The 26723-nt window shown below is 39.2% G+C and overlaps 1 protein-coding gene across 1 annotated transcript; it reads right to left on the bottom strand.

Moving 5' to 3' along the window:
• Window positions 1–4772: 4772 nt before the first annotated feature.
• On the bottom strand, window positions 4773–25896 carry man1b1a (mannosidase, alpha, class 1B, member 1a). Its single transcript, XM_020636074.3, has 14 exons — window positions 25642–25896; window positions 24438–24580; window positions 17790–17898; window positions 16645–17066; window positions 16073–16221; window positions 15761–15879; window positions 15045–15236; window positions 13932–14080; window positions 13462–13650; window positions 12153–12343; window positions 11517–11637; window positions 10975–11169; window positions 9611–9742; window positions 4773–9273 (listed from the first exon to the last, which is right to left on the bottom strand). Exons 2-14 carry the CDS (start codon window positions 24537–24539, stop codon window positions 9064–9066), a joined length of 2280 nt encoding a protein of 759 aa, XP_020491730.1. The 5' UTR covers window positions 24540–24580; window positions 25642–25896; the 3' UTR covers window positions 4773–9063.
• Between the last annotated feature and the right edge of the window lie 827 nt (window positions 25897–26723).

Consider the following 26723-nt stretch of genomic DNA (forward strand, 5'->3'; position numbering starts at 1 on the left):
GAATAATCACCTGTGCTGGCTGCAGCAATTATCCACAGGTGAATGAGATCCCCAAATCAGGTTTAAAGGGAAGGAGCATTCACTGTTCAGTTTGCTCTCCAAAGGACAAGACCTGTTCCACCTTTCTTTGCAGAGTGTGTCCACATGTGAGTTATTGTTTGAGCAAATGAGTATAGTGATTATGTTTGTTTATCATGCATAGGCAGACTTTTCAAAACACTCAAGGATGATACAGCGTTACATTCAGACAAAACAAATATTTACAAAATACAATTTCTTCACTTGAAAAATTCTATGAGGAAATGTTACACCTTTGTTCTTTCATCATATTAAAAAATTGCAACTTTTTATTCATATTTCAAAATAGTAATTCAATTTGTGGATGTGATACGGTTGCTTTGATGTTAAAAGCAAATAACAGTTTTTCTTTAAATTCTGAAGATGTCACTTAAAGACTCTGTATATTGTCTTTGTGAAAACATTGGATGTGCATATTAATCTCAGTACCTAAAGGAAGTAGTTTCTGTTGGAGTCATTGCATAATTAAAATGTCAACATTAACATTCAGTCTTTCACAGCAACAAATTGATTCATGTCTAAAAATAGCACCGTCTTTTTGTTTGTTTGTGATTGATTAAACGCTGACATAGGGCTGGGCTGCTGCATTTATGGAGGGATGACACACTTTCACACGGTGTACACACACAGAGTTTTCAGCCTATCATTTAGCTCACTGCAAATGAGTCGTCAGATAATCTGCAGGGATAAGCCAGACATCAATCATGAGACGTGGTGTGTTGTAGACTGTGCACATTCAGATCCATCCCGACCTCCCTGCATGTTGTTGAGCAGATCGAACCAATCTGCTGAATAAAAACCAGGCAGTCAGAATTCTGCAGCACCACGCATGGACGCTCAGAAAAACCTTCAGGGCGCCAAGAAGCTGGAAAAGAGACTTGATTTTTGAACACAGATACTTGATCAAACTTGACATGTTGTTGATCAGTCTTGTCAGTGAATGGGGAATAAAACTCAAACAGAGAAAAGGAGAACAGGTGCATCTTTATTTTGGTTAGAGTGATGGAGTGTGCTCAGTAAGATGAGTCCAGGTCATGTAAACCTTGTAGTACAAACTGCTACGCTGGTTCCATTTAAGAGTCCTCAGCTAAATATGACAATGTAGTTTCATGAATTGTAAACTAATTTCTCACACATGGTGTTTCTGCAAACTTTTTCTGAATAAAAAAAGCTGGCACTCATGGCTGTATGAGACTTTCTCAGATTTAACATGTGTAAGAGCTGGATGGTGCCTTGTTCCTCATTAGTAGCATTGTTCTGCTTCAAAACTTGTGCTAAGTTTAATGATAAACAGTGACTTGAGCTGCTCTCATGCCTCCTCCCTCCCCTCCCTTCTTTCTTTCCCCCCTCGTCTTTCTTTTCTAATTTCTCATCTGAGCGAGCGCAGCGCTGCAGCTGACATTTAACTGAGAGATAACATCTCACCGCTCAGTCTGATGCGAAGGTCTCCGAGGGCTCAGATGACTTCAGCTCTCAGTGATCAGAGTTCTCCTGCTCTGGGCATCTGTCCACCCATGGCTCATCCCACACTGAGGTGGAGGAGAGAAGAGACCCAGGAAGGGAAGATGATTAACTTCACCCTTAAAGAAGCCTGCAGCTATGGGCCCTGTTGGTAAACACTAATAACTATAGAAAATACTTAACGCCCTCTGTGTGAGATCTATGGAGGGAGCAAGTCCTTTTCACCAAGTTAGCCATGTTGAGACACCTTGATTCTATGGGGCACAAACACTGATCACACGTTTGCTCTCTTTATCCTTAGTCTTGAGAGTTTCTTGCAAATTTCTGTAAACTTTCCTTAAAACTCTCTCATATCCTGTAAGCTACCAAATCCCAACTTTGTCTAAGACACATCCCCTGCAGGCAGAGAGATATACACATGCTGTATGTAAAATGTTAAGTTGTTAAGGCATCACTATGGCAGCCTGTATATTGTATGCAAAGGGAGTAATACAGTATATATTTTCATCCAAATTTGTTGGCAAAAGGTTCACAGACAGCTGATGAGTTTTGTGTGAAAATCTCTTCAATTCCCCCAAGGACAACAATTAGTTGCCCAAAAACTCAGTTTCCATATTATCCTGGGATAGAAATGCAGCGCCTCAGGCCAGCTCAGAGAGCCAAATCACAGAATACTACAATGTAGTTTCACACAATATCCCTCCAGTCAGACATCCAATGTAAACCTGAGAAACAGCCTAATCTAATTATACACAGAAGATTTAAAGATGCTGGATTAAATTTGGAGTCTAAATCATTTGGCTGCAGCAGTAAATCCTTCTCTGAAAACAGCAAAAAAAAGAAAACTGTAATGGGATCAATGCAAAGTGATCCTGTGTGGGTGTGTGTTTGCACAGAATTATGGGTTATATTCACAACGAGCTCTTGCTCTGGTTTGTCAGCATTAGTTTAGATTAAAATCCACCAACCATTTGACTACAGACAGCCTCTCTCACGCTCAGAATATCCCATATCAACATTTATTGAAAGCGCCAGCTGTAATCTTGAATGAAACATCAGAACACCTCTGGGCTGCATGGGTGAGTTCTTTGACATTTGCACAGGTATCCCAGTTATGGTTGTGTTTTTGTATGTCTGTGAATATTCTTCACATCAGTGGACACCAAAAGATTTGATTTAACAGACACAACTTGAATTTATGTAATTAAATCCTGATAGCAGGCAGTGAGAAAATACAAGGGTTCTATATGTTAACACTGTAATGGTGGTGTTTGTTTCTGACTATAGAAACATTTCAAGTCTACATCCATGAACAATTGAAAGAGGTTTAACTTCAAGGATCCTGGGGCATAAACTTAAGAACTTTAACTTGGACATTATCTGATAAGAGTGTCAAGGCTGAAGTGAAAAAAGTATGTACCAGAATTAAATGTATGACATTATCTGCATGTACTGACCTTATGATTTAAAGATTATAATGTCACACGTGCTGCATGTTGTCATGACAACTAACATGAAAGACTGTGCATTAAATGTCATGAGGCTGGAAATCATTGATGTCTCTTTTAGGTGTGAAAGGTTGGGTTCAGAGAGTTCAACAATATTAGTCAAGACTGTTATAATGACCTTTGGTTTAGTGTCTCAGTGTTTCTTTCTTACATTGTGTGGCAGGCAGCTGTTACTTAAACCAGAATGAAACAGTCAGCCACCCTCCATAATATGAATTTATATAAATAATATCAAAGGTTTAAAAAAAACATTTCAGCTCTAAATACGTCAGAGGATAAGCAGCCTGCAGTTGTTCTGACACTTTCACCATAGGGACACACTGCACGCCTGAGCGGTGCGTGACGGCTGCCTCACTGAACTACTGCTTTGAGCTCACCTGTGTGTGTGTCACCTGTGTGTGTGTCACCTGTGTGTGTGTCATCTGTGTGTGTGTCACCGCCACCGAGCACTGCTCAGGCTTGCAGTGTATGTCAAGAAAGTACAGTTGGCGCTGAAAAGAGCAGGAACAAATGTCAACAATGTTGTTGAAGCACGCATTGTCAGTCACGTCTGTCCACCGATTAACACAACTTCTCTCTCCCAATGGCATGTCAGTCAAACAGGCAAATGACGTCACGCGATGCAAAGTGTTGAAGCAAACTGACTGATCTCAGCAGGATTTGATTTGTAGGCAGTGAAAGGAAAAGGATGGTGAAACAAAATAAATAAGTGTTAAAAAGTATAAATGACCTAATGCATACATCTGTTGCATTACCGTGCACTGCTGCAAATGCACGTCAACCCATCAAATACTCCAAGCAGCACTCCATGTGTACACGCATTGTGACTTTGCTATGTGAAGATCAAAAACATTAGAGCCCTCTTAAGTACATTACGAAGAAAACATTAAGCCATCTGTCATACATTTAGTCCATTAGGAAATGTTTCTAGTGCGATCAATGACGGGTGGCTTCTGCTGCCCCCTGGTGTTGGAGAACTAAAAATAACAAGTGTTCAGCTGTCAGTCAAAGTCAGCTGGTTCTGATGGTTTGGGTGTGTGATTGTAAAAACATGTCATTAAGGAACCACATGCATTAATCTTTTGATGTCCACTTATAGCCTCCTATGTCCAGATATCTCTCCACAAGATGTCCAAACCTGGCTCTACGGATTTGCTCCTATTAGAGCATTAGTGAGGTCACACACTGATGATGGGTGATGAGACTTGGCTCGCTGTCATTGTTTCAGATCATCCCAAAGGTGGTTGAGGTCAGGGCTTTGTGCAGGCACAGTTAACAGCAAGTAACCCTTTTAGATTATGTGACGCTCATGCAGAAATGCAGAGAGTGGAGTCAGGCTTTGGGGTGTTCAACAAATGTCCACAAATATTTGAAACTTTTCTTACAAAAGGCCAGCTGTGCAGTTTTGTGAAAGATGGCACGGTTGGAATTTCTTTCACAAACCTCTGCTGTCACGTAGTCTTTTTACCAATTCAAGTCAACACTGTGAATGCCTTCTAGGAAACACTGTCATAAAGCATGCTCTGTCATCAGCTTTTGTTTTATTTATTGTGAAGAGACAACAAAGACATACATAAAGTCCAGAGAGAGAGAGAGATCTGAAAGGCAGAGGAGGAGCCAGGAGGCTATGATGTGGCTTTGTTTGAAGCGTACTGTAAAGCCTTCAGGCTTTTATTTAAAAATATACTGTATATATACAAGTCAGGAAAAAGATAAAGTCCAAAATATTCATTAAAAAGCTTTATTTAAAAACTGAGTCGGCAGGAAGAAAATATGAACATTGCAAGAAGCAGCAACTTGTGTTACAAAGTGCTCAGTCAGTCATTTGTACAGTGAGCATGGGTTCAATAAATGACAGAAAACATTGTGCAACCTAAAAACATGACAAAAACACTCTTCAACCGTTTAGTTCTGGGTTCTTAAATAAAGAGTTTACATTAAAATAAGAAGGAAATCATCTTTAGAAAAACAAACATTTTTCATGTCAGTAAGTCATCAGAACATGCCGATGAGTTGTCGAATTAGGACTTCCTGTGTTACGATGTGCTTTTTCCTCCAGTTAGGCTCAATAGATCGATTGAACCAGCATAAACATTATTGATTTGTGTCTTTGGCCGCTGACACAGGGTCACAGTAACGCAGGCAGGAACCTCTGCAGGCAAGACACTGATGAACAACACTGATGTTCTGGTGCCCACGTACATGTTAAGTACAAGAGTTGTCTGATGCTATGGCTTCGATTCTACAAAAATCCCACTCACAGTAATAGTTATCATCATTATTATCAAAACTTGGAAGATTCTGCCAATCAGCTTTTATAAGAGAAAGTTTAAAATTTTTGTATCAAGACATAAACCAAACATCTGAACCCTGCAACCTCGATTTGTTCAAAAAGAAAAAATACTCAACAAGATTTTGTAAAACAACCTTTATAATCCAAATGTACTACTTTAAGAATTTTAGGTATTTAAAATGAAGGATTCATTTTCCCAAATTCCCTGTAAAATAAAAGCAATAATAAGGCAGCAATGGAAAATAACAAGAATAAGAAAAGACAGAAGTGAGCTCACAGCGCAGCCTGATGAGTCACTTCTGATCCTTTATGCTGAGTGACTAAAAATAGAGGAAATTATATGGAAAGTGACCTGAACATTGCATTCAAAGTTCATTAGTATAATCACACAATTCTTTGATAATTTTTTTCCAAAAACCAAAAGAGAAAATCATGAAGCACAATACAAAACTCCTTTTCATACATATGAAATTGTTTTATGAAGAGATACATTTAAATGAAATCTGAGCGTTTTGAGATACTGGTATGAGTATTAAAATAACTTTTTTATTTATTGTCTGTGTATTCAAAGCCTGGTATGTCTGATTCCTCCCATGTTGTCTGAAAAGTATTTAAACACATTAATGACGCCAACTTTTCAACTTGGTGAAATGTCCCTTTTCCTTTCTCTTTTTTTTTTAAATGAACACACACACTGTAGTTTATTAGGACTCAACCCAGCACACACACAGACACACACACCATTCTCAATCAGGTAATACTCACATTAGCAGAAATGAGTATATCAATCAATCACACAAAATAGACCCCAAACAAGATCTCCTACTTCCTTCTTCTTAACTTATGTTTACTACAGTTAAAATTAAAGTGCCCTGCTATTTTTAAGGTCGTTGAGCCTTTAGCCTCGAAGAGTGACATTTTACTTTTGTGCGTGTTTTTGATGATTTACATCTTCATGTATAAATCAAAGGCCTTGGATCTCTAGTGGCTCTAACAGGCTGGGTAAGCTGAAGTATCGAGAAACGGACTAATACTTAGTATTATAGTAGTAACTCGTGTAGAAAGCAGTGAGAATATTGCACCCATCAAACTAAATCCAAACTGGTGTAGAGGTTGATTTTCTCTAAATGATTAAGCCTGCTTCCTCACCACTTCTTGTCATATGTTAGATGGCTTTAGTTCTTACGAGCATTTCTAAAGAATAATAATAACAACAATAACAATAATAAAATCCCCTCTGAAGCCTTTTTTCAAGGCAGCATCATGTCTGAAAACTTTGTGACAGGATGCACCAGGACAGCTGGAACTCCTCCTTTACTGATTTAGTCCGGTTTGAAAGCGGTCACATTAACACTTGATGTTTATAAAGAAACATACTAATATATATTTAACACAGCTCTGTAATGAATTCCCTCATTTAATCATAATTTCTTACGCACCAGGAATTAATATGGTTTAATAAACTGTGAAATTTCACAAATGAGCTGATTTCATGTTGCAGTGCAGATGTTCTTCACACATCAAAGCTTCTTTTAAATCATTTTGATAATCAGGATATCTAAAAAATTAAATAAAATCAAAAGAGATTGCAAAAACAGAAAATCACTTCATTATCAGAGATCCATCTTCAGAAATGTTACACTGCTGATGCTCGCACCTTACAGGACTGAACTCAAGAGTCTCAACAAGGTGCTATTCAAGGAGGCGCCACATGTCTGCAGCTGCTTCTTAAATATCACAACACGGATGGATTGCTATGAAAATTGCTGTGAAATTATGTTCCGCAGAGGATGAATCCTTATTACATTGTGGATCCCCTTCCTGAAATCTAATTAAACACTACCATGAGGCTCACATTTGACACATTGCCGTGAATTAATCCAAGAAAAACCCACCATGTAAGAACAAAAGTAGTGATGATACAGTAAAGCAGTGTGCTTATAACAAACTTCCTGACATGATGGCACAGGGCTTTAAGACCAGAAATGTACTGTAATGTGATGAGTCATCATCCGACACTCATTCAGAATTAAGTAGACAAGTGAGAAACAATTTACACAAAAATATGCACAGCCGTATTAATTCATCACCCACCCATCCAATGTGAAAATACAACTCTGAACTTTAACTTTCACTCATAGCACTTCACACACTTACACCACTGATACAGCAGCAATTCAAACAAACAAAACAATAAAACAACCGTAGCACAATACAGTTCAATAGGCACAGCAGAGCATTGGCAAATGTAGTGCACATTCAATGATGCAGTTCAGTATATGGCTCTCTGTCTGACAGTCTGTGTTGACGTCACTGCAGAAAAACAAAAAAGATCTTTTGGATGGAAGCATTTAAAAGTGATAAAATAAGCAGAATAACAGGATGTGGGTCCCGGCACCTTTTAAAAAGAAAAAAAAAAAAAAAGCACCGAGAAGTTCTGTCCTTCAAGCTGTCAGAGATCGCTAAACAGCAATGACTCAAACTCACTCACTGGAGAAGACAATTATTCCACAACCTTCATTTCTTACGCAAGTCGCCCATGATAGGAGGATGAATCAAAGGATGCATGTGTAGTGTCACAGATGCAGGGAATGGTTATACACAGTGGGTTTAAATTGATCCTTCACAGACTGCACTGCAGCTTTGATTACTATGTCTTCATGTAATGTCAAACAAGTGCAAATAAAACTAAATATGATCAAATCCAGGACGAGTCTTTAACTGGGTAAGTCTAGTGCATCTAAACTCACTTACAGAAAAGAATACACCTCCATGAAAACATGTTAAATAAAAAAACCTTCATCAACTGACCGGGGAAAGGTGACTGAATGATGTTATTGTGAGAACAGTGTAGATTAATAAACATTTAGAGTTCATTCATTTATTAGACTGTTTATATCTCTTACTTTTAAATCTTTAGGCTCGACTTTCCCTCCATCACTGCTTCACTTTAAGGAAAGAATTGAACTATGAATTAGAACTGACTTCCCTCTAGCAGCCCACTGCTTGTACAGACTTAGGCTGGGACCAAACAGGGTGCAGACATTCCCAAAATAAACAGACTTATAAATACACCTTAACCCCTTTTTGTCATTTCTGTACACGAGCAGGTACACTGAGTGTGGCCACAGGAAATGATTTTCAAAAACAATGCGTGATCCCTCCACCACAGCAATCCATTCAAACATAAATGAAGCTTAACATGCTCCACAGATTTCCAATATTGATTAGTGCACCCAATACACTGGTGAATCAACTGAAGCAATACGTGGATGTCTTTACAGCCATGACCCTGGGATGTGAAGTGTGCTTCAGGGTTTCCAGACAAGCACAGGGTGAAATCATTGTTGTTTCCACATTAATAAATACAAAATACAACCCCATCACCCAAGAAATATAACCCTCCCACTGCCTCCTCTCCGGTGTCCTGTAAGTCCCAGCTAGTTGGACTGGATAAAATAAAGTGATTTTTTTTTTTTTAACTTAAGAGACCAGCTCTTACATGAACCTTTTCCTTAGGAAAGATAAAGAAAAAGGAAAATATGGACATAATAATTCCCTCCACATGGACATATATCACAGTACAGGTGGACAGCAAAGATCTGGTTTCTGCTCAACACAGCAGTCCAGCGTGGAGAGTTTCTTTGCTCCTGTCTGAAGGCCATAACAGCGTTTGACGCACACCGGCTGGATCTTTACAGACAGCTTCTGTGAGAGGTGATATCACTTTGGTGGAGAGGGCCATATGGGGAGAGGATGAGCCTCTGTGTTGAAGATAAACTTGTCTAGGCTGAGCTGCTCCATGTCATCAGAGAAGAGCAGGTACAGGTACTTCAGTGTCTCACCCAGGAAGAAACTCTCCATCTTGTCTCGGGGTCCGGGGTTGGTGGGGTCTCGGACGTTGTTAATGGACGTGTAGCCTCCATCAAGCACCTGCAAGATGGAGTTATTTGGTTATTGGTTTATGGATACAAAACTCAAGAAAGTGCACTTGATAAGTTTGACATTCTTTTTACTTCGTTCAGGCGAATCATCTTTAAAGCAGAAGTATGCATTGTGTATTAAGGATCAGGTTCTTGCTGAGTTAGAAAAATGCAACTTCTTCTGAAGTTGCATTTTCTCTTCTCCCCCCCCCCCTCCTTGAGTCCCTTGAAGGCGCTATATACCGTACATTCAAGTTATCATTATTATAATTATTGATTGCAAATTCATCCCCTTTAGACGTAGTGAGGTCTGAAGTCATGTCGGCTGTGGAGTGTGCTGCCTGTACCTTGGTGTAGTTATTGAAGCTCTGCAATATGTCCCATCCCCAGTCTCTGTACTTGGTGTCCTTAGTGAACCTGTACATGTAGAACAGACTCTCCACTGTCTCTGGTCTCAGCAGGTTGTGTCTGTCTGCAGGCTGCAAGATAGGAGAAGGACATATCACACACTTTCTTTTTTTAACCTCAACCAATTTCAATTCACAGAAAATGACTTTGAATCTAATCAAGGAAGTATCATCAATTGGCGTTTCTGCCGTTTAAAGGGACAGATACAGAATTTAAAAGTACGACTGCTAGTAAGAGACAGACCCAACGTAGTCTTCGTCAGGACACATCCCTATGTAATAAAGGATGATTATATTGCATCAGAATTTTAGTTTAGACTGCCATTTCTTCACAACAACATATATTTTGTAATAAACAGTCATTGATTTATAAGCTATTTGACTTTCTGTCCCCTATTCTTGAGGAACATCTGATTCCGCTACATGTTTTGACCCAGTGCAGCACTCGCTTCAACCTGATTTCTATTTTCCACAAACTATAAAAGTAGATTAAATTTGATCTTATGTAAGTAAATGTCTCCTTATGTTTAATCCTTACTGTTGGTGAGAGAATCTATCTTACTAACATCTACTGACATGACATTAATCATTTAAAGATATTCAACCACAGGACAAACACATGTCTCCGACCGTGGATGTTTCATTTCAAACTACTCACGGCAAATAAATGAGTGTAGCCTTTTCAATCTGAAATTCATTTCCTTAGCTGTGAGTCCTGGAATGAGAATGAGCTCCTGAAATGTTTGAGATATTTCCTTCTTCTATTGCAGGTTAATGGAGGCAGTGGTTGAGATGAGTACAGAGATATTGGATCCTTTAAAAAACTCAGAGCAGTCAATTTAAAAGAAAATGAGCACCGAGGAGGGTTAGGAAGGTTACACTCAAAAGTCCCACGATAAATTTAGACTGGCTGATTAAAGTTTGATTCAGCAGACTCCCTCATGAGACTCTCTTACTCATTTAGCTTATTTCATATAAGAGAGCGTGCATATACAAGGCACTCAAAGAAAGACATTTCATTACAGAGACATTTGAATGAGAGAAAATGTTTACTCATGTCACTTTTATTCTTTTTCTCATTGCTTAACCCTCTTTGAAGTCAGTTTCCTAGCAGAGTATTTTAAGTTTCTGAAGGTCGTTTGAGTTAAATTTGGATAAAACAATAGCACTGCACTCAAATAGAGATAAAGGAATCAGATTTGAAAAAAAAGAGTATATAAAAATAAGAAGTAAAAAGATATTGATAACAGATCGCCCTTATACAGGAGAAAACTTCAATGTCAGGTATCTGCTGGGATCCTCACCTTGACAATAATGTCCCGGCTGTCACTGGCCTGCAAGCTGAAGTGTACGATCTCTGGGCTCAGTCCGGTCTCCATCTGTGTGTACATCTGATGACACGTCTCCATCAGCTGCACGGCCAGATCCATATGGTCCTCTGGGAGGCCGTTGTGAACCCCCAGTGCTAACGTTCCTGGCAGAAAGCACACCAGGTGGTCCTGTAGTGGACAAGAGAGAGCGGTATAATTGAGAGCGAGACTGAGAAGAGATGAGAGATAATGATGAGCGCTGGAATTGATTCGACTGGCTGGTAGAGAGAGAGACAGAAAACAAGCTCGTTCACGGACTGATCCAACAAAAGCACAAAGACTTATTGATCTAACAAGGCGGTCGTTGTCTGTGGATGGGAGTTCATTGCAGTGTGCGATGTATCCGCTCACAGTTTTTATTATGCTGTGTGTGGTACTTCAAACATGCAGGCCACAAGCACATGCATTTTATGATCCATGCATATTCATCATACATTTTGGATTTAGGGACATAAACTTCAATTGAGCATATCTACCATCTTCGGGTTGAAGCGATTATGATTCAACTCTCCGACAAAGGTCAATCCGTTGGGCCCCGTGTGTCTCACAAGGTGTTTCTTCACTCCTTCTATGGCCTGAAGGTAATCCTCCAACAGGCTGAACAAAACAGAAATGATGACATCAGAATTTATCACCATTATATTACACATACCGACCAATCTGTAAAACTTTGTTATTCATTTTGGAACATGACTCAAGCAATAAATCACTTCTCTGGATGTGACATTTATAAGAAACATGGCAAATGTATGAAACAGATTGCATTAAATACAGGAAGTGGATCATGTAGGAACTTCAGCTTAGTCATTCCGTCTGACTTAGTTCTTATTTTCTTGGAAACAACATTTTGTAAAATTAGAGCAAAGCTTTAGAGCTGCTGCTATACCAGGACGTTGTTTAGCAGAATCCTGTAACCACACAGCTAACTTCCTCACACTTCTCTCAGTACTTTTAAACTTCAATATTTTAAATATGTCTCTGCATCAAGATTTGTTATTATGCCTTTGAATTGATTAATAATATGTTTTATGGTTCTCATGTTCCACCTCTAAATCCAGTGTTTTCACTCCTGATCACCACACATACACTTAGAAAGGTAAGGTTGGAATTACTCTTCTTCTGTCTTGCCTCCCTGGATCCACTGTTTGAGCAGGTACTCGTAGTAGCTGTCTGCCCTGGCGCCAAGCGTGAGGACTCCTTTGTGGCTGAACTGGCCGCTGTTGGTGTTGATGAACATGGGCACCAGGCCGTCGTGTTTGCCTGGAAGCTTGTGGACCAGCCTCATCACCTCATTTGCAACATCCTACAAAGAGAGAAAAACCATCTAGTTCATCTCGCCATGAGATACTGAACCTGAAAGTCCATCTCCACGTACAGCCACTCTGTGGACTAATATGTATGAATAAAAAAAACTGTTTTATCATTCAAAGTAATTTCACCCTTTGTTGAAACTGAGCTCATAGAAAGTTATGTCTGTCTCGCTCAGGTTATGACTTTTTAAGGTTATGTCATATGGGGATGAAAATCTTGAGGTATAACAGTGTTTACAGCTTTCGGGGGGTGAGGGGGGTCACAAGCACTTTAAGGAATATTGGTGTTCATGCGTTACTTTTAATGACAGCTGTCATGTTCTATCGGAAATATATCCTTAAATGACCGGACAGGCCACCCCCCTAATATAATGGTAGAGGAAACACTGTATAAGCTGAATGTTATCTGTGTTAAAGGCTTTATATGCGATTTTTTTGATCCAGCAGATGTCACCCTTGAGCACCAGCATGAAACCAAAACAACTTGCGCTGCATTGTTGTGTTAGCATGCTAATGCTAGCGATCTTTATTATGCTGGTATCTTCACACTGCATGTAAATTTACCTGAAATGAGCGTGATCTAGAAACACAGTTAAGCAGTGAGTACAGTATGTTATTCTTCTTTTCTCTAGTCCCTCAATTAAACAACTTTTATACACGAGGGGAGGAGTCAGCTGGCCGTCCGGGCGATGTAAACAAACTGAAGATAGGACTCTGAAAACTCTGAAAACATCACAGACAGTGGGACTCGGGTGTTACACCCATTGTAGACAGTCATGACTCACAGAGTTATTTTCAGAAAATATACTTGATTTATATTATATTTAAGAGTGAAAAATCACATATAAAACCTTGCAGCTCTGGTAATATATCAAATCTGACAACATACGTCATTCTTCTAACTTCAGTCACAATCAAGTGTGTATTTGCTGTACTTATTGTTTAACTTTGACTGAATGGGAAACCTTCAACTCAACCCAGAAAATATTTACATTAACCTGCTCCATCTTTTTTTATGCTCCATCTCACAGCATTGGAAGTAAAGACAGATCATAATTACTGGACACAAACACTACAATGCACCGCTACAGAGGCCCTCATGTACACTGACCTGGTACTGCGGGTCCTGAGTGAGGCGGCTAAGCTCTCTGAATTCCAGCTGAATGCTCGTGACTTCGGCCAGCGTGCTGTCCGTCGTCCATCGAGGGGGGTGAGCTGTTCCCTTCCCGATGTTGACATCTGAGAACGGGATCTTTGAGGGGGTTTTGAAGGCAGGCATCAACCTGGACCCAAGATCTTTCTTCAAGTGGAGAAAATAGGCGGAAATGACTCTTTCTGAATAGTAAGAATAAACTATGTAATGGAATTCTATATCTTCTGCTTTAAATGTTACATCTCTGTAATGTCTGTATCAGCTCTAAATGTTCATCCTAAATAGAGCAGAGGAGGCACCATTAACTTAATCAATTCCACAAAATGATTCAACTGTGGGTTGAATTCTCGTTTCTTTGAATTTGATTTCAAGAAAAAGTGAACGAGCTGCAGGTCTAAAACTTCTGGACATCGTCATCTATGACTCACAGCTTTTTCAAAGAAGAGTTGGTCTCCTGATAGGTGGTAGGCACTCAGCAGTCCCCCAAGGACACGAATAGTTGTTTCAAAAAGATTCACGTCCACGTTCTTGTTGAAGTTGAGCTCATTGTCCACCCAGTTCTTTGCTTCTGCAAATTCTGAGAGAAGGAGGGAGGAGGGACGAAAAGACGTTACAATTTATAGCAATCATTAAACATGAAGATTAAAAAACATTTTATTTAGGAGTTTTGCAAAGACTGAAATCATTAAGTGGTCTGTAACAAATTTTGCAACTGACTGAGGTCCAGTGATTTAGAAATGCACTCCTTACATATAGAGTTGGACTCACCTTGGACCGTAAAAAAAAAACACATTTTCAATTTAAAATTGTAGCAGCATGTAAAGATTCTATTTTTTTGTGCATTATTCTTCCTTGTCAAAACTTGAACCTTCATTACCCAAAATGGAACTCATCAGCTGACAGGTTGTCTCATGTTAGTAAAAACTAATGTAGCCTTGAGCTGCAAGTTCAAAGCTGATTTAAGGAGTGTGCAGAGCAGTGTTATGTTTGCTCTAGAGATGCACTGATTGCAATTTCTATGGTTGATTCTGATTTTCAGTTTTTTTCAAGGTCTGACCTGCAGATTCAGATATTGACCAATTCCAATTTTCTTTCTTTAAGGAACTATAATTGACAGCAAACACAATGGTGTTCAGTAACCTTTCTTTAATGGAAATGTTTGGGCCGTTTGGCCTTTATTGGATAGGACAGCTGAAGAGTGACAGTAAATGTTGGGAGGAGAGAGAAGGGGTATGACATGTAGCAAAGGGCAGAGGTCGGATTCAAACCCAACGTCGCTGCAATGAGGACTATTGCCTTTGTACATGGGGCGCACTACATAACCGTTAGGCTATCCAGCAGCCCGGAAATGTCATGACCATCTCTTGTTCTCACTCAGACAAACTCAGAATAAGGTGCTCTACGACACTGGACAAAGCTTTCTGAATGCAAATAATGGCAAAGACATTATCTTTAAGTAACAGATGATCCTTTTATTATGAACCACAGCTCAACATCTTATCTCTATATTGGTATCATGAAGAATTACTGACAAACTGTACCTTCCTTAAGGCCCAAAATCCACATGGTGTCCAGGGAATCAATGAGTGTCAAACCCAGTCCGAACCACTCGCTGAAGGACTTGGAGATGGGCCTGAGCTCATCGTGACCCCAGGCATAGCTCTTATAGCCTTTCCATGCATGTCTGAAGGCATCTCGTACTGTCTCCAGTCTGTCCACAGGGCCAGGGGAAACTACAGACAGAAGAATGAATCAGAAATGAAAGTGTGATCATAAAAGGCAGGAGATCTTCCTTAATAAGATTTACAGTAGAGGGAATATTCTCTGTCATTTCTCTTTAAACACAGCAAGGTGTTGCCCTGCATCTCATCAGACTTACAGTAGAAAAAAGGTGTTGGGCTTTAAAGAGCATACACCAGCAGACATGGATAACACTAAGTTACAGAATCTGTTTGAGATCAAAAAGTTTCTCAGTGGACCCAAAAAGTAAGAAAAGTTTCTGGTGTTCATCAGTTGCACCAGAAAACAGCATAAAAAGAAGAATTGTTAGTTTTCTTTATTTAACTTCATTGTAAAGTTGAGCTATTTTGGTTTCAGACTGTTCAAGGCATCTTTTACACGGTGTGTGGATTATGATTTAAAAAAAAGAAACAACATGACGAGTAATTTATAGGTGCAGAAATTCCAATGTGTCATGTTCACTCACTCTTGGAAAGAATTCTGGGTTCAATAGTTGAGTTCAGTTTTCTTTATTTACCTTCAAGTGGAACAGAGTCAGCTGGGTTCACTGGGGCTGGGGGAGCTGCAGCTCCTTTGTCATTGGCCGAGGGGGGAGGTTCTGTGGCTTGGTCGGCTTCAATCATTGCTCCTCTCCAACTGCATGACAAACGCAAAAAAACCTGTCTTACACCTGAATTATTTATGACTGCCTCTTCAATACTGCAACAAAGACCACAGGACCTGGGTGCAGGTGGAAAATGATTACCATCTTCACAGCAAAATCTTGTTAATTTGTTTATTACTGCACAGTTGTGTAAAGGGTTAAACTAGCAAGAAACCAACTGATCACCTGACTATTTTCTTGTCTTTGTCCTCCTCCTCCTCCTCTCCTTCATCTTGAACCACCTCTTGCTCTTTCTTTTCTCCACCGACTGTGTCAGACATATTTCCTTCTTTCTGGAGACTTGGTGGACCTCTCTTGTTGGAGAACAGATATTTCTATTAAAAACAAACAAACAGCTACAGTTAGAAACATATCAGACAATTTTAAAACCTTATGGAAATAGTGGCCATTGGGTCTGTTTGAGTAGCAGACAAGAAAACATTAACAAAGAATTGGAGTCACCAGTGATGGATGGACCTTTTCACAAACACAATAGATACATGAATAAAATGTAGAACTACAGCTTTTCAAATCCATGATCCAGACAAAGTCACAGCAGATTATATTTGTTTTGATGAATTTGTTTTGTTTTCTGTGACTCTGATTGTGTTAATTGTCTGTGATCTGAACACAATGTGCAATGTGACATATATCTGCAGTAATAGTAGGCCTATTTCAACATTCTGCTAATTAATTGGAGTTGGAAATAATGCTTAAAAAAACTTTTATGATTTTTGTCTTACAAAAACACCTCTAACCTTAATGGGAGGTTTGGGCAAAATAGGTACAATTGGTCCTCTGGGCTCCACCACAGCATCTGGACGGATCACTGGACCAGCATCTGGACGGAAAACTGGACCCGCATCTGGACGGAAAACTGGACCCGCATCGGGATGGATCACTGGACCCGCATCTGGACGGAAAACTGGACCTGCGTCTGGATGGATCACTGGACCCGCATCTGGACGGATCACTGGACCCCCATCTGGACGAATCACTGGACCCGCATCTAGACGGATCACTGGACCCGCATCTGGCCCTACAGCTGGCCCCACATGTGGCCCTACCACAGGTACCGGAGCTTTACCCACATGTTGTCCCAATACAGGCCTCACAGCTGGAAGAACAGCATCCAGCTCTCTGTCATTCAACTCCAACCATTCGTCCCTGTCAGACAACCCTACACACAGACACACAGGGAAACACAGACACACTAGGAGTGAACAAGAAACATGTCAAGATATGTCCATCCTATGTCCACTGCTTCAAAAGCTTTAAATCAATTGTGAATCAAGCATTTTCTAAGAAATGACGTGACATTCATTACAATAGACTCTTCCCTGTGATCACCACAGAAGGCTGTCTTCCTATATAACTCAGCCCCTGACTGAGTCCTAACAGGCATATGGGAAATCAGTCTTTTCCAAGTTTCCGTTATACTTAAAAGCAACTTGTATTTGGATTTATGTACTCGAGGGAGCGATTTTTCAGAGAGCTCAGTTTGGTTGTGAAAATATCCTAGTGCATTCAATAGAAACCCCCGACGGGGAAAATAGAAGCATTTTCAGATTTAGCAATCTGACTGTGGATGTGGTCTGAAAATGAAATGCTGTACGGGTAGAAGTATAAAACTGTTAAAGCAAGCAGCAGGTGCAACTAAAATGATCCCAAATTGAATCTAAACAAAGAGAGAAATATTCAAATCGTCTCATAGAGAGATTAAGTGATTTACTGCAATACAGCCTCGCCACAAAAACACAACACACAGTCAATCTAACTCATCAGAATCAACTAGTCATGTAGCAATACCGTTAAATTAATGGCAGACTGAGTCTCTGCCAGCATGTGTATTTGCATGTGTGTATGTGTGTGTTGGCTCAATGTGTATGTGGGCATTATTTACCTCTCCACTGCTCGCTGAGGCTGGGATAGGAGAGCAGTCCAAATATGAGCAGCAGGGCCAGCAGAAACAGGATCAGGCTTCGCTGGAGCCGAGACAGCTGCTTCCATTTCTGTAGGCAGATATAGCAAATAAAGAGCTACACACAAACACGAGCATCTACCAGCTGATTTTAAAATCCATCACCCTCTTAAAAACATGTAAAAAAATCTTTAAAACAGCAGAGTGTAAGGAAAAGTCGGCTGGCCTTCCTTGTTAGGCTTACCCTGAATAAACGCCACATCTCGCTCCACCTGACGGCTCACAAATAAACATTCGCACCCAATCAACCGGAGGTGCAGAGGGAGGGACAGAGCTGGGGTCTCTCAGGAGAAAACGCTAACAGGCAGAGACTGTGCTACCTGTACTAATTAACACCGGTGCAACACCGAGAAACTATTGAGCCATTCTCTCTGAGCTGTGACGGAGCACACAGCAGACTCTACCTCAGGGGACTTTTCGATTTCACTTTGCTAAATCTCATTCAACACAACAACTTCACAAACATCCTATTCAATGTTCAGTCTTTATAAACTTTGTATTTGAACTGTGCATAGAATTATCAGAACATCAAGTCTTACAATAATGTTCCTCTTTTGTACGCATGTCACTTAGGGCTTTTCTCCAACAATATGCATGTGAAGAGCAAATCCTGGGCTTTGTTGTAACGCTGTATGGCCAACAGAGACTCTTTTGTCTTTTCAAAATGACTGGTTTGGCAGTAAACAGTTTTTATTGTCGTGAGAGAACTTATACATTTGAAAAGCTTTGTTCTAATATTAATACGTTTGTTTTGTATTATATGAGATGGTTATTGTCTTAAGATTTTAGAAGTGTACTGTACGTTTTCAAGCCCTTCCAAATACACATCCAATGGTTATCTTTATTAATTCTTAACTGTAGGCTTCAGTTTATTAATTGATAAAAAGGCTGACTATATAACACAAATATCAATAGTGTTAATTTCCTACAATGTCTGAAATTAAACGATTAGTCTAAATATCCCTTTGAATACAGTCCTCCTTTGATTCAAACTAAGTTATATTTTTTTAATTACTGTAAATAGTTTTTTGTAAGTTTAAGGTTTTATCTGGAAACTAGTAAAACAAACCACATTAAATGGTTTACTTATCAACACTGTTAAAAAAGGTTTACACTGTATGCCAAAGTCTTCTTTAGGTCATGGAATTTGCACATGTTGTCTCATGACCTGAAGCATGAAGTGTAACTGTAGTAAGGTGACGACAGGTGTCACGTCATATCAGGTGTCCCACGACAACAACAGAGCAGATGCCTGTGAGATGAGGGGAACTTTCTTCGGCGAGAACTAGCAGACAATGATATATTTCCTCTTTGTGCACTGAGCTGGAGGAAAGGAAACTCACTCTGCAGGTTTGCTGAAAACACACACACACACGCGCACACATGCACACACACGCACACACGCCAATGAAAGTTCCAGAGCTTCACCGGATGTGCATGTCTTTGGAAATACTGAACTAAACCAACGTGCATATGGTTAAATCCTGTAGAGAGATATCTTAAAGCGGTTTTAATCTCTTTGTGACTTTCCGTTGAAATAAAGGTGATATACATTATAAAGATGAATGTGTGTTTTCTGCGGTGTAAGAAGAAACGCTGAGCCAAAAAACCAATCTAAGGAGCATGATTTGCAGAGAACAGTTTTCTCAGGGACCATAAAACGTCATCAAATTTGACGACCCACATGTACAGGGAGGGTTCTGAGCCAGATTGAGGTCTCTGCTATAAAGCTGGCCTTGTAGACCAAATGTCTGTTGATATACTGCAGAAATAAAATGTTACACATCAGTCGATAGGAGTGCTGCTATACCTTTTCAATTCAGTGAAACCAATGAATTACATTAATGTGAGCTGACAAAGCTGTTTTGCTTTTTTGAAGAAAAAAAAAAGAACAATAGAAAGAATCCTACAAAATGATCAAAGAGGATTTTTGATCTCATGGTGTTATCTGCAGATTCTAAGGAAGTTACATTAAAGTTCTGTTTTAAATACTGATAACAGTTGCATACCAGTTTTTGGACTGAAGGTGTGTGCAAACATAGACAGGAACAGATCTTTAGAGACATAACTGAATAATTTTGAGGCCACACAGAGGGTTTGAAAACTAACGGGAACATGCTCCAGCTCCAGCACAATACAACATCAAATTGATCTTCTCTTAACCTGTGCATACAGCAATGATTTCAGATCTTCTATTACATTCATAAATACTGTTGCAATTCCAAACGTCCTCACATAAGATCAATATGTCAGTGTCATGCAGCCCATGAAGCATATAATCACATAAAACACTAGTGTTCAGTGCTGTACAGTATCCTTTATGAAAACACATATTTAAATGTTTTTAAAGTATTTATGAATGTCTCTACTATTTCATGCTGTAGGTATGAGGTTAGATCTTTATGAAACTGGAGATAGGTGGCTTATTGGTAAATATTATAAAATTATAAAATATCTAATAGTCTACATTAAAATGTCTGTATACTGAAAGCATCCCTTTAAAAAAAAACTATTTTATGGCTTGGTTATTGCACCTTAACAATTCACTTCAATACTCTGGTGGATAGGACCAAACTTGGCTGTCTGCATATGTTACCAGAATCCCTCAAAAGAACGTTAATGAGTGAGGCTTATGTTTATCGCACACACTCATGTACCTGCCATATTTTTCTATGCATATACACAATGAACTAATGCCCTATTGCCCAGTGTTGATGGATTTCACACTCTAGAAAAGCATACTTTTTATCTCATTCTCTCCCTAGAAATGACCCTCCTGGCTCCTTTTCTCTGATTTCTACTTCCCTCTGCATGGCACATTTTGATAATGTTTGAGGCTAACTCTTTCATGCTCCAAGTTTCGGTCGTCGTGCATTGTACAATTGTACAATTCAGCAGACGCGTTTATCCAAAGCGACAAACATCAGAGAGTAAGTACAACACAAGCAAGGAACAAGAGAGGAGAGAGGAGGAAACATTGTAAGTAAGCGCAAACAAACGGCTTAAAGTTCGATCAGACCCACAGGTGCTGACAGACAGTGCACAGAGGCCAAGCACTTAAACAAATAAATAATTGATAATAATAAAGATAATATGTCGTCTTCATCAACAATAACATCGACAGCTGAGAGTTCTAATCAGCATCAAAACCATCTTGATTACAGTCATAATCAATATCATCATCAAGTGCAGGATGTAAATGATGCAATTGGTGACGTATATATCACACCAATCTTTTAAGGTTTGATGACTGAATCACATGGAAACGTTGCACTTGAGACATATCCATCTTAGGACATCAAAACGATTAAATTGTTACACAAAGTCATCAGTGAGGTTGTAATCACAGTTGTACCAGAATAAAGGGGAAACCGGCAGAAACACTGAAAGCCCCTGAGCAACAGAAAAGCAAACAAAAGTACAAGACATGATATGATAAGTGCAACACAATATACCTGCAAAACCTGAAGATCAAAACCAACAAAGGAGACGAGAGAGGCTCATACTGAGAAGGCATAAGGAGGCGAGAGAGAGGCATAAGACATTTCAAAGTAAAGATAACAAGATTAAAGAAAATGTGAAGAAGACGTAAGAGGGAGACAGGGAGCACTGAATTTGTTTTATCTCACCGCAGTAATCAGACACATAATGTGTTCAGGGGAGGCTTTTATGTGAGAAGTTTGAAAGTTCAGGGCAGGCTGCTTCACAACAAAGAAGAATGTATGAAAGGAAGATTGAAAGCCAGGAATCGATTTGTTACAACAACAAAAAAAAGAAGATGCATTACATCGAGACAGAGATGATATATCTCAGTGAATAGATCAGAAGCATAACCAAGCAAGAGTGTTGACAGCTGAAGACTTTCTGCACACAAAATATAAAGTAGACAGTCAGAGATTAAAAGTTACTTACAAGTAACTTTATGAATTAAAATATCTCAAAATGTAATGCCTATCAATCAAAGATGGGGGACAATTGAAAGGAAGTATCATGTCCTATTAAGATGTGAAACCTTATTAAAGCTTCTAATCTAATAATTGTTCAATTAATTTATTTATGTGATGCTACAGCAGTGATAAACACCATCATTTGAAAAGTTGACTCATTGATGTTTTAATGATTGTAAATCAGAGTCTGTATGAATATGTGGCTCTGAAGTTTCCCAAAGGTGCCTCAGAGGGTAACTGTGACGGGTTCAGTGTCACAATACTCTCATAATTCTCATTAGAAATAAAGGTTTCTTACCCAAAAATATAAAATAAAACTCATTTATAAAATGTTTTACAAATACAGTGAGGGACAGTTAGATAACTTCAGATCATTCACACAGTACTCTTAATGTAATGTAAACAGTCAATTTAAAGTGCTGCTGGTTGTAAATAATCACTCTATGACCATGCTGCAAAACGCATTCTCCATCTTGCTGAAGAATATAAACCAAAGGAGCCTTTGAGCATTAGGAAGTAGTCAGAGCTGGTAGCACCTTGGGTCATATCCAAACAAGGTGAAGCTGCTTTAAGCTTCTATGCTGGAAATAGATTTTCATGGGACAACACTGAAGAAATGACACTTTGCTACAATGTAAAGTAGTCCGTGTACAGCTTGTATAACAGTGTAAATCTACTGTCCCCTCAAAATAACTCAACACACAGCCATTAATGTCTAAACCGCTAGCAACAAAAGTGAGTACACCCTTAAGTTAAAATGTCCAAATAGTGCCCAATTAGCCATTTTCCCTCCCCGGTGTCATGTGACTCGTTAGTGTTACAAGGTCTCGGGTGTGAATGGGGAGCAGGTTTGTTAAATTTGTTATCACTCTCTCACTCTCATACTGGTCACTGGAAGTTCAACATGGCACCTCATGGCAAAGAACTCTCTGAGGATCTTATCTTAAATAATTGTTGCTCTACATAAAGATGGCCTAGGCTATAAGAAGATTGCCAACACCCTGAAACTGAGCTGCAGCACCGTGGCTAAGACCATACAGCGGTTTAACAGGACAAGTTCCACTCAGAACAGGCCTCGCCATGGTCAACCAAAGAAGTTGAGTGCATGTGCTCAGTGTCATATCCAGAGGTTTTCTTTGGAAAATAGACGTATGAGTGCTGCCAGCATTGCTGCAGAGGTTGAAGGGGTGGGGGGTCAGCCTGTCAGTGCTCAGACCCTACGCTGCACACTGCATGAAATTGGTCTGCACAGCTGTCGTCCCAGAAGGAAGTCTCTTCTAAAGATGATGCACAAGAAAGCCAACAAACAGTTTGCTGAAGACGAGCAGACTAATGACATGGATTACTTGAACCATGTCCTGTGGTCTGATGAGACCAAGATAAACTTATTTGGTTCAGATGGTGTCAAGCGTGTGTGGCGGCAACCAGGTGAGGAATACAAAGACAAGTGTGTCTTGCCTACAGTCAAGCATGGTGGTGGGAGTGTCATGGTCTGGGGCTACATGAGTGCTGTCGGCACTGGGGAGCTACAGTTCATGGAGGGAACCATGAATGCCAACATGTACTGTGACATACTGAAGCAGAGCATGATCCCCTCCCTTCGGAAACTGGGCCGCAGAGCAGTATTCCAAAATGATAATGACCCCAAACACACCTCCAAGACGACCACTGCTTTGCTAAAGAAGCCGAGGGTAAAGGTGATGGACTGGCCAAGCACGTCTCCAGACCTAAACCCTATTGAGCATCTGTGGGGCGTCCAAGGTCTCTAACATCCAGCAGCTCCGTGATGTCGTCATGGAGGAGTGGAAGAGGATTCCAGTGGCAACCTGTGAAGCTCTGGTGAACTCCATGCCCAAGAGGGTTAAGGCAGTGCTGGAAAATAATGGTGTCCACACAAAATATTGACACTTTGGGCCCAATTTGGACATTTTAACTTAGGGGTGTACTCACTTTTGTTGCCAGCGGTTTAGCCATTAATGGCTGTGTGTTGAGTTATTTTGAGGGGACAGTAGATTTACACTGTTATACAAGCTGTACACGGACTACTTTACATTGTAGCAAAGTGTCATTTCTTCAGTGTTGTCCCATGAAAAGATATAATAAAGTATTTGCAGAAATGTGAGGGGTGAACTCACTTTTGTGAGATACTGTATTTCCTGAGTCACTTTTATATCTTAATGTATGTCAGTACCTATGAGTGATAGGTTTTCCTACTGCAACTTCATTTTCTTTGTTGCATTAGGAGCACATTACGATATAATACTGCACTGTAGTCTGCAGTTTTTATGTGATTATCTTACTTCTCTTGATTTGATTTTAACCACTTAAATGGGTTTTGTTATTGTAATGCGTTTCTTTGCCTGTGAATTGCTTCTGTGTAAATGGGCTTAATAATTTAAACTGCCTCACCTTTATTTTCAACTTTACATATTTTTTCCACCACTGCAATGAACCATAACTGAAACTACACACACAGATCAGCGCCTTGTGTGATCAAAGTCAAACTGTGACAGTAGTCTTGTGTTCAATATGATATGGAAAGCTCAGGCTTTCCATCACAAAGCTGTAAAACTCTAAATAGAGACAAGTTCTGCACACCGCCCTGCCCTACAGGGCAACTCACCCTCCAGCAGGACTGTCTCCGGTGTTTCCCATTGTTGTAAGAGTGACTGTGCGGATCACTGAGTGTCAGAGAGATGAAGTCCTTTCTGGAAGGCGGATACATCCTCTGATCGGGGTGGACAGTTGTAGGTCATAGAAGCAGCACTAAGAAAAGTGAGAAAATACACACAATCAGCACGACCAAAAAAAGTTCCTAAAGAAATAAGAATTTATCTTTATGCAATCATAGACATTATTTATATAGTAAAATAACTATACAGTACTGGTTCCAATTTTTCAAATGTAAGCCTTTGTCATTTTTGTCTGCACTAAAACATTAAAAACTTGATTGAGTTATTGATTGAGAATTGATGGTCATAAGATGGAAATTGATCTATTACTATAAAAAGGAAAACAAAGTCAAGCTATCTATATCAAGAATGTGTTATTTGACCCATCTGCAATGTTAATTTGTTAACATATATCATGAACTGTTAAAAATGCAGTGTGGAGGCTAGGAATGGACGATGTTTAATTGAAGATTTTAAGCAATCAAGGAAGCATTAGAAGCAGCCTCTCCAGGTTTTTTAAATCCTGAAATTGTTTCAATTTAAATGCACCAAAAATGCCTGTTGACTGCATCTTAATGATTTTTTTAAATGCATGCATGCTCTACAAACTCTATATTTCAAATACATAGGATACATTTCAAATTAAACTTTTAAGATCAATTGAATATATCTATCTCTGTTCAGTACCATGGACAGCTGACAATAACAATGTGTTCTTGCGCAATGCTCTTAACTGAAGCTGCAGAAAACAATGTGAAAACACTTTTCTTTTGGGAAACAAGTAGATAGTAACAATTTGTCTGAGAAATATTTATCACAGACTGCAAATACAAAGAATTTCAAAATAAAGCAGTATAGTGCATACTGTAATTCTGACATTATAAAAGCATGTGCTGCTCTATAACCCATGCAGCTAGCTAGTTGGCATTACATGAATTAATGTCTCTTTCGACACCATTATAGTTTTTATAATTCGCAATAACTACAGATTGATATCAAAGAGCTACATTAGCTAATCTATTACAGCAACGAGCTAATTAGGCTTAATAGGCTTAACTATTATCTTAACCTTAACAACAGCCCTCCTTCTATACATCACAACATGCAGTTCACACTCTATCTCATTAAATACACATCCAGCTGTCTCTGTCTCACCTTTGTGCCTGGCTGGACGTTATTCTCCAACAAGCTAAAAGCTGTAAGCTAGCTACGAGAGGATAGCTTTTCTCTTCCGCTTGTTTCCGTAAGGCGACGTGACAAAGTTCAGTGGTGAGAAAAACTAACAAGTTACAAAGCAGCTCGACTGTCACTCAAAACAACCTGCTGCTCAATGACATGTCAGATAAATTAAACTGGGGGGAAGCATGGCTAAACTTGGCGAAAGAGCAGCCACAGACAGCTGAGACAGAGGCGGGGGGCTGACGATGAGATGACGCGGAACGTCATGTGACGTAAGCACGTTGTTACTTTGAGTGTTAACCCTTTAACATGTTTCCCATGAGCTAAAAATTAATGATATTCCATCTTTTGATACTTATAGTATTCTCTATTTATGGATAATTTAAACCCTTCAATTACTGACATAGTAAATGTTATTTTACTCATGAGTTAATATCATATTCACTGTAGTAAGTGCAGAAACAGCAAACCCTCCTTTGACTGGTTTATAAATGATTCAAATATGTTTTCTTATCTCTAAAAACAATGAAATCTAGCAGGATTGCTAGAAAGATTAGTGCTGACTTATCGAAATTCTTGTTGTTTTGATTTCTGGCCCTTGTTGAATTATTTTGTCCTTGCTCCAGTTTGTTGTCTGCTTACATTTGCCTGATGTTTTCTTTTGGAAAAGTTAGATTTTTATTTATTTATTTTTATATATAATCCCCCTAGTCTTGATTTATGTTTGAATTAATTTGTTCCTGTGTATTTTGTTGTTGTATGTTCATCCTCTTTAAGAGTTTGTATAAACATTTTTTGTATATGTTAAATTTGTCAATAGAGACGGTTAAAAAAAAAAGAAAAAATGTTTCCCATGGATGTATTATAGAAGATGTTTAAGGTTAGATACATCTTAAACTACATCTTGGGAAATAATGGGACACAATAAGATGACAAATAAATAAACACAACTACAGAACACACCTCAAAATACAAAGGGATTTCAATATATTTCTTATATGCGTCTTTATTATAATAATAATAATATCATCCATACTTTAGAATCAGAATCGGGGTTT

Source organism: Labrus bergylta, chromosome 17 (assembly GCF_963930695.1).
Source record: "Labrus bergylta chromosome 17, fLabBer1.1, whole genome shotgun sequence".
Classification (NCBI taxonomy): domain Eukaryota; kingdom Metazoa; phylum Chordata; class Actinopteri; order Labriformes; family Labridae; genus Labrus; species Labrus bergylta.